Below are 12,441 nucleotides of genomic sequence, written 5' to 3' on the forward strand. Positions count from 1 at the left end.
CGCGTTCTTCCGAGAAAACTTTTTCTCCCTCGAACGTGGAGGAATACGTGCTCACTGTAGAAAACTGGGAAAACATGGGAAATTACTGTGTAAAAAATGGCGGGGGGGGCGAGACGTGGGAGTCACTCCGGGGCGGGGGGACGGCGATTGGCGGCGCTAACCTCGGCCCGGCGCGAGCGCAGGGGCCCGGGGGCGGGGAGCCGCGCGGCGCCCAAGGCTGAGAGTTGAGGAAGCGGGAGCCGCCCGGGCGGGGCGTCCCGCCGAGTCCGCCACGCAGCGTTTGTTTCCTTCCACTTCCTGCGGCAGCTGCTCTGGATGAGGAGGTGCGCGCGGCCGGGGTAGAGCCGCCGGGTTCTCCGGGCGTGAGCGCCCACCCGCCGCCGTCCTTGCCCACTCGGGTTCGGCTGTGCGGGAGCCGTGAGGAGGAGGCTTGCGGTGTGAACCTGAGAGCTCGCGACGTCATGCTGGCTGGCTTTTAAGTGGCTTGGGGAGAGTGAAGAAACCCCAAAATGGAGGACTTCGCTACCAGGACCTACGGCACCAGTGGCCTGGACAACAGACCGCTGTTCGGGGAGACGTCTGCCAAGGTGAGTGCGGACCGTGGCGCCGGGAGCGGACGGGGGTGTGTCTGCCGCCCGCCCTCCCGCCGAGTCCCGGCCGGGTCCTTCTGCGGCTCCTAAAAGCACTTTTAGGGAGGAAGCTGGTTCTGCAATCCCGCTTCCCTCTCGGGGTGTTTACCCGGCCACTTGTCGCCTGCTCTGGCACATGGCTGGCCAAGAGTCTTGAAGGCTGGAGAAGAGTTCAGAAAGTTCTGAGTGGTTGGAAGCCCTTCTGGGGAAGCCTCTCTGGAGGGGAGGTGGATTTAGTGGTTGCACAGCTGCACCTTCAGCAGGAGCACTGACTCTTGAAAGGCTTCAGGTGTGCGCCCACGGCTTCCTAAGAGAGCCGAAAAGGGGTGCTTCTTATTCCTGTTTACAGAGCTTCCTAAGAGAGCCGAAAAGGGGTGCTTCTGATTCCTGTTTACAGAGCTTCCTAAGAGAGCCGAAAAGGGGTGCTTCTGATTCCTGTTTACAGAGCTTTCTAAGAGAGCCGAAAAGGGGTGCTTCTGATTCCTGTTTACAGAGCTTCCTAAGAGAGCCGAAAAGGGTTGCTTCTGATTCCTGTTTACAGAGCTTTCTAAGAGAGCCGAAAAGGGGTGCTTCTGATTCCTGTTTACAGAGCTCTTAAGGGTTCGCTGCTGAGCAGTGAAGCAGCAAGCAGGGTGAGAGGGGAGAGACTTGAGGTGAGGGGTTCTAGAATGACAGCTTCCATTCCAGGAAGTGATCAAAGGGTCCCTGAACCCAAACAAGCTATCGTACATTATTCTAGACTTTAAAAAGCATAACATCTTTTAAAAAGGATTAATTATGTGATGTGCTGGGCCAACAATTGAGGAGAGATCTTTTTCTATCGTCAGCATTAACTTTCTGAGTACTTTGGGCAAGATACGCCTAATTCATTTTTTCACCTAGAAAGTGGCATTGGTTGGCTGTCAACTGATCACAGCCAGTTACAGATTTCTTTGTTCCTTCTCCAATCCCCCTGCTTCACTTGACTGGCCTAAAAGAAAAAAAAAGTGGCATTGGTGATCTTGGACTTCTGATAAACTGCTTTCAGCTCTCGAAAGGTAATGCACATGTAGAGTCCAGAGCTTCCGGGATTTCTTAGTTTTCGCAGGAGCCCTCCAGCAGACAGGATAGGGAACTGGTACACCTAGCAGTCTGGAGGATAGCCCTGAATTTGGAAGCTGTGAGGCTGCCACAGGACTACTTTATTTTTTAAACTCCACGTGGATTTTACTTTCTCTTTTCAATCAAAATGTTTTAATATGGAAAGCATTTTAAATTCTATCTCCAGGAAGATGCACCTTATTCATCTTGTGGCTTTGTGTAATCCCAGCCCACAGTGCTCCTGGTTTGAGACGCATACCTCCTCCAGTAGATTTTCCATCTTATGCAAACGTTATTGAGCATTATATATTTAGCCCTGGGGAGCCAATGAACCCTGTCAGGTGGGAAAAAAAATGTAGACAAATGTGATGTGGTTGGATCTGTGCTATGACAGGGACATGTTGGGGTAGAGAAGAGAACTGGTTGCTTTTGTATGGGAAATTTGTCCATCTGTCCCAAGAGCTAAGAGAGGGCCTCCTCACTGTATTTCAGCACATAGATTGGGGGTCTGGGTGATCCAGACCCCTGACCTCTTTTAACCCATTGCTCTTGTAATTATAGAGGTAGATAACTTTGGAAATGGACTCATCCATTTATGCAGACACTTAGAAATATTGATGTTTTTCTAATTAGCTTGGGACAAAACGTCCAATGACTTAAGTTTCCTATTGCCCATGATCTATTTGAAACCCATCCAAGAACTTTACTATTCCAAATGAATCTTTTGTTGCATATTTACTTACTATAAGAATGTGTCACACTGCGATTATTTAGGAAACTTTAGGGCATTGTAATCATAGCTTCAGCTATTCAGAGAAAAAAGTTAATATATAATAATTCCTGATGTCTCAATATTTCTCCCTTTAGCTCCCTCTATGAAGTGAACAGGGTGATTGGACATAGAGAAATTCCACGGAATGGAGAAGGGAGAGAGACCCGTAGTCTGAGGGTGGGAGAAGACATGTATACAAATGGAGATGCTACATTGGAGAGAAGAGAGGCATCCGTATGTGTTCACAGCAAATGAAGATTTGAGGGCCTGAGAGGGTGAGGCCCAGGAATGGCCTCAATAGTGAAAGGATAGGACATGTTACAGTGGAGCCATTTCTACAGAGGACAGCAACTGCTAGAGCAGGGTCCTGGGGACACTGAGAAACCTATCACTTGCCGTTGTGTGTGGATGTCTCCAGCTTGCTGTTTTACATGCCAGGAAACACCACAATAGCCACTTGACAGTGGAAACTTGCTGTTAGTGAACTACCAGTTCCGAGAAAATCGAGAAAGCGTAAAGCCCAGTTCCTGTCCTAGTCTGACAGGTGGTTTCCTGTGCATTTTGTAATCTTACTTGCTTTATGAGAACTGATATAAATAGCCTCTCAACTTTAGGTGCAAACTCTAACTTTAAGACGAAGAGAACTGAAGCTCAAAGAGCGGAGAAGAGTGCATTTGTGTTTCCCCGGTGCCAGGCAACATGGTGGGCATTCAGCTTTCCCTTGTTTGATCATCAACTTCCTTTGTGAGATGGGTGTTCTTATTTCTGTTATACAACAAAGGAAGTGGAAGAACCCTCAGAGAGGGTTCAGTCATAAAAGTAGTTTCCTCTGGTAATGTTTCACCAACTTCCTTTCATGAGTTGAATAGTGAGGTCAGTAGTAACTTAGACAGTTTTTACTTCTCAAAGCACTCCAGACATCTGCATAACCTGTTGCCTTTCACAGAACATAGGAGTTAAAGTGGTTTGCCTCAGGTTGTGAGGTGACTGAGAGATAATGAAATCTATTATAGAACAATAATATTAATATATAACCAAGTTGGCCTTGAGCAGCATCCTCTTGGGGAAATCCCTCAAGGAACGTTTGTCTTTATCTGTGCTGGGTGCACATAGTAATTTCAGTTACTGAAATCCCAGATTCAATCTTCAGCATGAAAATTGTTCATTCCAAGTGTATTCCTATCTAGGAATAGCTTTACAGGTGTAGTCATAGAAAGGCAAAGTGAAACAGTTTTCTATTGCTCCATAAATATCTAAAAGATTTTTTTTTTTTGAGACAGGGACTGACTTTGTCACTCAGATTGGAGTGCAGTGGCACGACCACCGCTAGCTGCAGTCTCCACCTCCTAGGCTCAAGTGATCCTCCCACTTCAGCCTCCTGAGTAGCTGAGACTATAGATGCTTTCTACCAAGCCCGGCTAACTTTTTAATTTGTTGTCGAGATGGGGCTTTCTATATTGCTCAGGCTGGTCTCAAACTCATGCTTTCAAGCTGGTCTCAAACCTCGGCCTCTCAGAGTGCTGGGATTATAGGCGTGAACCATTGTGCCCGTCCTAGGGATTATTGACAAAAAGGAAAGGTGTTCATTTTTGTAGGAAACATGGACCTCATTCCTTGAAACCTATGGAATTTTTATGTTGTTAGGTTGGCTGTCTTATGAATCCTAGTTTGAATGCCCAGATAATTTTTACATCTTTTTTAAACTATTCCCCAGTATTGTGCTATAGTACTTCTCTTTCAGGTTAGAAATACAGCACAGATACCAAGATGGTAAGAAATATCTGAAGTTTCCAAGTCTGTGTTGTGGCTCAGCATTTTCTGAAAGAGTGCTATCCAGTAGAAATATGATGTGAGCAGCCGTATATGTAATTTATATTCCTTAGTAGCCATATAAAAAAGTATAAAGAAACAAGTGAAGTACTAATTACTTTAACCCCATATTTCCAAACTATTAATACTATCATTTCAACATATAATCAATACTAAAAAAATTTTTAGCTGGGCACGGTGGCTCATGCCTGTAATCACAGCACTTTGAGAGGCTGAGGTGGGAGAATCACTTGAGCCCAGGATTTTGAAACCAACTTGGGCAACATAGAAGATCCTGTCAGTACGAGGGAAAAAAAAATAGCTGGGCATGGTGGAACCTACTTGTGGTCCCAGCTACAGACTCGCTCCACTGTGCTTCAGCCTGGGTGGCAGAACAAGACTGTCTCAAAAAACAAATGGAGATATTTCTACAATTGTTTTGTACTAAGCCTTTGGAATCCAATATGTATTTTACACTAACAGCCCATCTGAATTCTCAGCAACTACGTATGGCTAACACAGGCTGATGTCCCAAATCCAAAGTATGAAATGCTCTAAAATCCAAAACTTTTTGAGCACTGACTTGATGTTACAAGTGGGAATTGGCACGCAAAAATACTTAACACAAACTTTGTTTCATGCACAGAAATTTTTGAAATACTGTATAAAATTTGCCTTTCAGGCTGTGTACACAAGATACATGTGTCCCACCCCGAGGTCTCAAGTATATAGAAATATTCCAAAGCCCGAAGACAGCCTGAAATCAAACACTTCTGGGCCCAAGCATTTTAGATAAAGGATGCCCAGCCGTTTCAGACAGCTTATGTGTTAGTCATGGTGGTTCCATAGCCGCATTTATGAAACATTTTTCTTTACTGTGGGACTCCTGGAAGGTTTAATATGCCAGTTTTCATTGTGACTCTAGTTGGTGAGGGTGGGTAGGTAGCACTTTCTAAACTGTTTAGGTGGTGTGGCCTTTTTAGCCCTAGCACAGTGCCTCACCCAGTTCTTACCTCCGGCTCCCTAAGAGCATTCACTAAACAAGTTTCTACAGAAACTTTGGGAAACATGGTTCAATGAGTTTCCTTCCTCTGTTTTTCCCTCCCCTCGTGTGAAGTAAAACCTGGAGATAGCCTCCCCTCTTCTGCCCACAACTACCTTTAAAAGTTTGCTTTAGTATAACACACGGCTTGGGCAGTCTTTCCCACTGTCTATGTTAGAAGGGCACTAAATTACTCTCTGGGCTCCTGAGTCAGTCTTGATCTCGACTTGTTAGCTGGCTGTGGAATCATCTGAAATCAGCTTCAGTTCATCTAGACTGGTAAACCTAGAAGCGGAGGGAGAGAATGGTTTTCTCAGTGGAGAAAGCAAAGCAGCATCCCATAGCTAGGGCAAATGGTTTTGAAAAGGATGAATGAATTCTCCACGTGGTACGATGTAGTGCAAACCAGTTTCTAGATTAGCCTACTCTGTGGATGGTCACTGATCACAAAATAAGTGACTCATCCTTTGAGAAGGGTGGTGACCAAGTTCTTGCCCCTTTATTCTTTCTTGGATGTGATATATGAAGTCAGTGACTTGAAGAGAAGGCACATACACTGAATTCTCCAGTAGATACCATAGTGGGAGGGAGAACCTCTGTGAAGGAGGCAAGTTAGTGGCCTCTGAGACTCAGATCTTTAGTTCCTCAAAGACAAAAGTATCTTCGTTTATCCCCCTTCCTCCAATAAAAAAAGCAAACAAAGATGGTGAAAAGCAAGGGCTTTTTATGATTAATGTTAGGCAATTCAAACTTGAGGCATTTGGCTTCTGCAAATAATCATTTAAGATTAGAGTTGCTACTTCATGCCATTTTTGTTGTTGTTGCTTAAATACAAGGGTCAGTAGGGGTGGTGATAAAATAATGTCTAAAAATGCAAAGAAGAAAGTAAAAAAGAAAGCTATTGTAATATTGGGGTTCAGGGTGCCCTCAGCTCCCCTGAGAGGACGTTTCTCCAGGTTCTTGGTCTCCTGCCCTCTCAAGAATGAGGAGGGGACCACAGCTCAGTGTGCAGTAAATGCTGGACTCAAAAGTGTTTGTAGAAAAGTGATTTTATTTAAAGAGAGAGAAACAGGAGAAGGAGAGAGAAGGAAACAGCTAACTCTCACATTGAGTGAGAGAATCCAGAAAGATGGAATCCAGGAGAGAAAAAGAGCTTCCACACTGAGTGGAAGGGAATAGAGAGAGATGGAGTTTAGGAGGGAAGACGGGCTTCCACGAGAGAGAGTGGAAGGGGACCCCAGAGGGGAAATCCAGGAGAGAGAAAGACGGCGTCCATGAAGACATTGTTTGCGGAAGGGGACCCAAACATGCGGTCTGAAGAGGAGTAAAAGAAGGGGACTTTCAACCTGGGAGGAACCCCCACCTTCTCTAAGACCCCTGGCCGATGAAAGGAGTTCCTTAGAACTTCCGCTGAGTTTCTTCTCACGCCTGTGAAATTCAAACATAAACAGTTAAATTTCCTGGATGGAGAGAGATGGGAGGGGGACATGGCACTGGGAAGTTCTTGCCCTTCAAACTACTCCCCCCCTGTGGACCCAGAAAGAGAACACATTCCCTCACTGTGATTAAGATAGCTGGGTCTGTGCTGACAGCCCCTCTCACTCCTGTCTTAGAGCTACCAGTGTGCTTTTCTCTGAGGAGTGCAGGCTTTAGTGTATTTCCTCTAGACAGAGCTTCTAGGTGATCATCCAAGCACAGCTATATCTCTCAAAGGAGGGCTAGTCACCCAAAGGGGAAACAGTTATTTCCTACCCTCTCATTCAGCTTGCCAGAACAACTTTGCCTTTTTTTGTGCTGAAAAAGTAATTAGGAAAAATAAATATCATAACTTTTTTTTTTTAGTACTCTAAGTTTTCTCTCTCTCACCCCTAGACCAGTAGACTGGAATCTCTGGGGGTGAGTCCCAGGCACTGGTATTTCTGGAAGGTCCTCAGGGGATGCTGGTGCATAGGAAGGGTTGAGATGCACTGGCCTTAGTCTTGTTCTGTGTAAGCCCAGTCCAGGCTAATACCTCTCCAGGGACCCCTTTCCTTTAGCTGCCTCCTTGCTCTTCACAAATGCTGCTCTCCTTTCTGTTGTGTCCTCTCTTTTCTAAATATTTGAATTCTGCTCGGTCTGATTCTTCACTTTAGAACCTTCCTTGCAATCCAGCGTCTTCTCGCTTTCCTTCTGTGAGCTTGGCTGTCAAAGATGCCCCCTGGCACTTAGTCCTTGTGCTGTGAGGGACTCATGCAGATCTTGCCTCCTAACTAGAAAATAAGCTCTTCTTAAATGGCAGGTGCCAGTTTTCTCATTTTTGTAGCCTTTTTAGCCTAGGGACAATGGCTTACCAAGTTCTTGATTTCGTGTATATTAAGTTTAAAGCAAAGTGAGAATTTAGCGTTATCAAAAAGTAACCTGCATTCTTCGGACATTCTGAACCCACAGTAGAAGGCAGGGACTGTTGTTTAGATACCTGGATATGCTAGATCTCAAAACAGGAAGTGGTGCGTCAAGCTCTCATGCAATTACAGTCATTTTTCTCTCTCTCTTTTTCTTTCTGCTGAGCTATATATAGCAGAGGCCAGTAGTAAATATAATATTGTATTTAAGAAAAAAAAAAAACTTAAACTGAGGCCTGGCCTCAAGCTGATGGTCTACTGAATTTTCTTCTATATGTGATTTTTGCTGGTCTTTGCTTATATCCTGGACTTACTGAATTGAGTCACTTTTTTCTTATGGTTGGCTCATAGGCTACGTATGGGTATAGTGACCATATTTTCTGAGCTCCTGAAGGAATGTGTGGTTGGATAAACCTTCATGTCCCTGTGAGAACGGTGGGATGCATTTGAAATTGGGGCTGCTGTATAAATTGAGGCCAAGGTGTGGGGCCAGCTCAGCTCTCTGTCAGCTCTGAGGAGCTTGATCTCTCATTGGTGAGATTCCCCCTTAGACATGGCATAAACAGTGCAAATACCATATTACCTGCCATTTACTGACCCTCTACTGAATGTCAGGTACTCTGTTTTAGCGGCTTTATGTGTATTCTCTTCTAATCCTCGATCACAACCCCCCCATGTTAGACTGTTGTACAAATATGAAAACTAAGGCTTAAAAGTTGTAACTTGAATACAGGTCCACATATAGCAGTGGAAGTCATGTGTTTGGGAGAGAATTGAGTGTGAAAGTTGTAAAGGGTGGGTAGGCCTGAATTCTCATAAATGCTTTCTTGTGCACCACCTCTGCTCTTGGCACTGTTCAAAGTCCGGCATTGCTCTGGAAAGTCTCAGAACAGTAGTACCTGTGGGTCGTAATTTACTGTGTCCTAGAGTTAGCCAGTGAGACAAAAATGTCACCTTGCTTTCCACGCGTGTGGCTGCTATCCCTCTGGTTGTCTCTGGTGACGGTGCGAGGGGAAGCTCCTGTACAGGGAGAGCCATGCTGTTCTCAGGGACCCATATGAAATCCCTGGATACAGGGCCTGAGGTTTCTTGATTCGACTGGGCTCAAAATAAACCTTCTTCCACATTTTGCATCCTCTCAGTATGGTTTTTTTTTTTTTTGACCTCTTAGGCTTCTGGCTAGGCCACTTCCACAGGTTTTATGGTGAGAAGTTTTCCACTGTGATTTGGAAGAAGAGAAGCAAAGTCATTTCTAAGAATCAAACTTTATTTATGGTATTAGAACCCTTAAGTTTTCTCGAGAAATGCAGAACTTTGGAGGCAGAATTGCAGGATGTGGCTCAAGGGTCTGAATCACTAGTTCAGGTAAACAGTGGTAGGAAGTAGCGCCCTCTGGGCATTTCATTTAATAGATGCGGAATTTGCTGCCTTGCCCTCTGCCCCTCCCAGGAGAAGACAATCACTGTCTTCAGTGACCTGAAGAATGCGTGGGTAGGGAGGGTAAGTAGTGAGTATAAAATGGGAATGAGCTTTTTATAAAAGGAAGAACAAAGTGCCAGGAGGTTTTGTTCCCAGACCAAACCACGAGGGTTGGCCTGCTATTTCTCGTGACCCAGTAATGAGATGCAGATGAACTGGGGAGGAGGAGAGTTTTTATTTCTGCAACTGGTTATAGGGAGAAGGCCTGGAAATTATCACCAGACCAACTCAAAATTGAAAAGTTTTCCATAGCTTATATACCTTCTAAGCTATATGTCTACATGTAAGTGTGCGTTCATCTAAACACATAAGTGATTAACTTCTTTTAATCTATCACTAAGGTCTGAGTCCTGAAGACCTTCTTCTGGAGCCTTTGTAAGTTTACTTAATCTAAATGGGTCTAGGTGCTGGGGTGATTACCCTTATCGTATCTCCTGCTAAATCATAAAGATCTGGGGAGTTCCTTTTGACCCCAATAAACTTGGTTGTGGAGGCCTGGGGAGTTGCCTTAATCCTAAAAACATCCTGTTAAGAATTATTTCTTTATCTTGTCATGCTTCAAGGCCCGGGAAAAGCCTAGGCAAAACTCTTGGTGGGCTCTTTGTTACAATCCAGACTTTTGTATAAGGGCACTGGCTCAATCAGCTTTTAATGTTTGACCTAGCTACTCAGTCAGTGAGACAGTTGAAATGGAGGCCTGCATTAGTGAGACCTGGCTTGCCACAGTATGGAGGAAGGGGTAATGCTGTTGGGGCATCAATCTGGAGGGCTTCTGAGTCTTGGACCTGGAAGGAGGAGTAGGATTTTTTGGCAGTTGGAAGTGACAGGGAGTCCCACGCAGTGGGTTCTGCTTGAGTTCTAAGGGGTGGGAGCAGGAAATGGTGAGGGAACTCAGTGTTCCCTTGTGATTGGACACCCAGGACATGGAAGGAATGGTTAGAGAAGAGGCTGGGCTGGATAAGGAGCCTGTAGTGATGTGCTGAGGATTTGAATTTTCTTCTGGAAGCTTGTTGAGTGTGCATGTACATATTATTCTATTCAGTTTTTTTTTTTTAACACCAACTCTTTATTAACAAAATGAATTACGTTTTTTAATACCAAAAAAGAGTAGTTTTGCCACATGAATAAAAGGTAGAATATATAAATAATGGGTGAGGATATCTATATCCTTCTATATAAGGCCAGTAAGAAAATCCCAACAATTAATGAAGACTGATTTTTCAATGGTCCATTAATCACAGAACAATTAAACTACTACATAAAAATTAAGACTAACTGCAAATGTACTGCAAAGTACGTTTCAGTTCACCCATGCATTCAACACACTTTAAAGTGGATAGAAAAAAATTTTATTAACTGGCTGAGGGGAAAAAAAACCCTACATATTAAACTTGCATATTCTTACTTAAGGAGTACTTATATTCTTTCTTAAAGAGTACTCACCTCAGTGTTTCTTTGCAGAAGCAGTGGAAATCCTCGATTCAATTATTAACAAAGTGCATTCTGCATCCCGGAAAATGTGCTAGGTGCTGTATAACATGTCTTTTCTGGGTCATAGGCACTGCAGGGAAGGTAGAAAAGCATTCAACAAATGCTTGTTCCTCTGTGCCAGCTTTAGTCACGCTGGCCTCCTCTTCGTTCTTCCAACTCGTCTTAGTCTGTGCTGCTATAACAAAATACCACAGATTGGGTAATTTATAAAGAAGAGAAATTTATTTTCTCACAGCTTCGAAGGCTGGAAGTCCAAGATCAAGGCATCAGCAGGTTTGGCATCTGGTGAGGGCTGCTGTGCTTCCAAGATAGTGTCTTGTTGCTGTGTCCTCTGGAGGTGAGGAACGATGTGTCCTCACATGGTTGAAGGGGATGAAATGACAGGAGAGCACTCCCTTCACCCCCAAGCTCTTTTATAAGGGTGTTAATTCTATCTATGAGGGCAGAACCCTGATGACTTAATTCCCTCCCAAAGTCCACACTTTTAATACTTTGCTTTGGGGATTAAATTTCAACGTGAATTTTGGAGGGCCACCATTATTCAAAGCATAGCACGATTCGCTAAGGTCATTCCTGCTTCAGGGCATTTGCACTTGCTGCACTGACCTGTCGACAGTACCTTTCTCTCCCAGATCCGTGCATGTCTCATTCCTTTTTCTTACAAAGGCCCTTGCTCAGAAGTTACATTCTCAGGGGATTCCTTGACCTTGCTTTTTTAAAACAGCCTCTTCTACCCCCTATCTTCACCCTGGCCACTCTTAATCTACCCAGTTTTATTTTTTTCCTACCACTTAGCATGCAGAAAGAGTAGAGAATGAATGTTTATGCTGAAGTGTGACCAGGATGGGAGGAAGGCTTTTCTCATGTTGAAAGAATGAGAATCTCATGATTCCTTCATGAGGGAGAGATTCAACATAGGGGTAAGAATACAGATAATAAATGGAGCGAGGGCATGGGCACAGGATTGGCAGAGAATTAGGTCACTTTTTTGTCCTTTGCAGGCTGAAAGGGAGATTAGAGAAGAGGAACTTTCCTCTCCTTCTTAGAGTCTTGTTTTGTAAGGATATTGATAATGGTTTGGCTCTGTGTCCCTACACAAATCTCATGTTGAATTGTAATCCCCATGTATTGAAGGGGAGGGGCTTGGTGAGAGGTGATTGGATCATGGGGGCAGTTAGGACCATAGTTCTCATGGTCTCTGATGGGTTAAACATGTGGCAGCTCACCACTCGCTTGCTCTCTCCTGCCGCCATGTGCCTTGTGTCCCCTTCACCTTCCACCATGTTTTTAAGTTTCCTCAGGCCTCCCTAGACATGTGAAACTGAAAGTCAATTAAACCTCTTTTCTTTATAAATTATCCAGTCTCAGGTAGTTCTTTATAGCAGAGAGAGGACTAATATAGAAAATTGGTTCCAGGAGTAGGGTACTGCTTTAAGGATACCTGAAAATGTGGAAGCAGCTTTGGAACTGGGTAACAGGCAGAGGTTAGAACATTTTGGAGGGCTTAGAAGAAGACGGGAAGATGTGGGAAGATTTGGAACTTCTAGAGACTTGCTGAATGGTTTTGACCAAAATGCTGATAGTGATGTGGATAGTGAAGTCCAGGCTGAGGTGGTCTCAGATAGAGATAAGGAACTTATTGAGAACTGGAGTAAAGGTCACTCTTGCTATGCTTTAGCAAAGAGACTGGTGGCATTTTCCCCCTTCCCTAGAGATCTATGGAACTTTGAAATTGAGATAGATGATTTAGGGTATTGT

At 44.3% G+C, this 12,441-nt stretch overlaps 1 protein-coding gene across 1 annotated transcript in view; it reads left to right on the plus strand.

Moving 5' to 3' along the window:
- The first annotated feature begins 292 nt into the window (after window positions 1–292).
- Window positions 293–12,441, plus strand: part of TMEM243 (transmembrane protein 243) — a 30,319-nt gene continuing 18,170 nt past the window's right edge. The window contains exon 1 of the mRNA XM_012440420.3: window positions 293–587. Coding sequence (XP_012295843.1) covers window positions 510–587 — 78 coding nt within the window. The 5' untranslated portion in view covers window positions 293–509. The remainder of the gene's footprint in view (window positions 588–12,441) is intronic.

The sequence above is a fragment of the Aotus nancymaae genome, unplaced genomic scaffold, assembly GCF_030222135.1.
Source record: "Aotus nancymaae isolate 86718 unplaced genomic scaffold, 86718_ANA_hifiasm-v0.15.2.pri h1tg000025l, whole genome shotgun sequence".
Taxonomy (NCBI): domain Eukaryota; kingdom Metazoa; phylum Chordata; class Mammalia; order Primates; family Aotidae; genus Aotus; species Aotus nancymaae.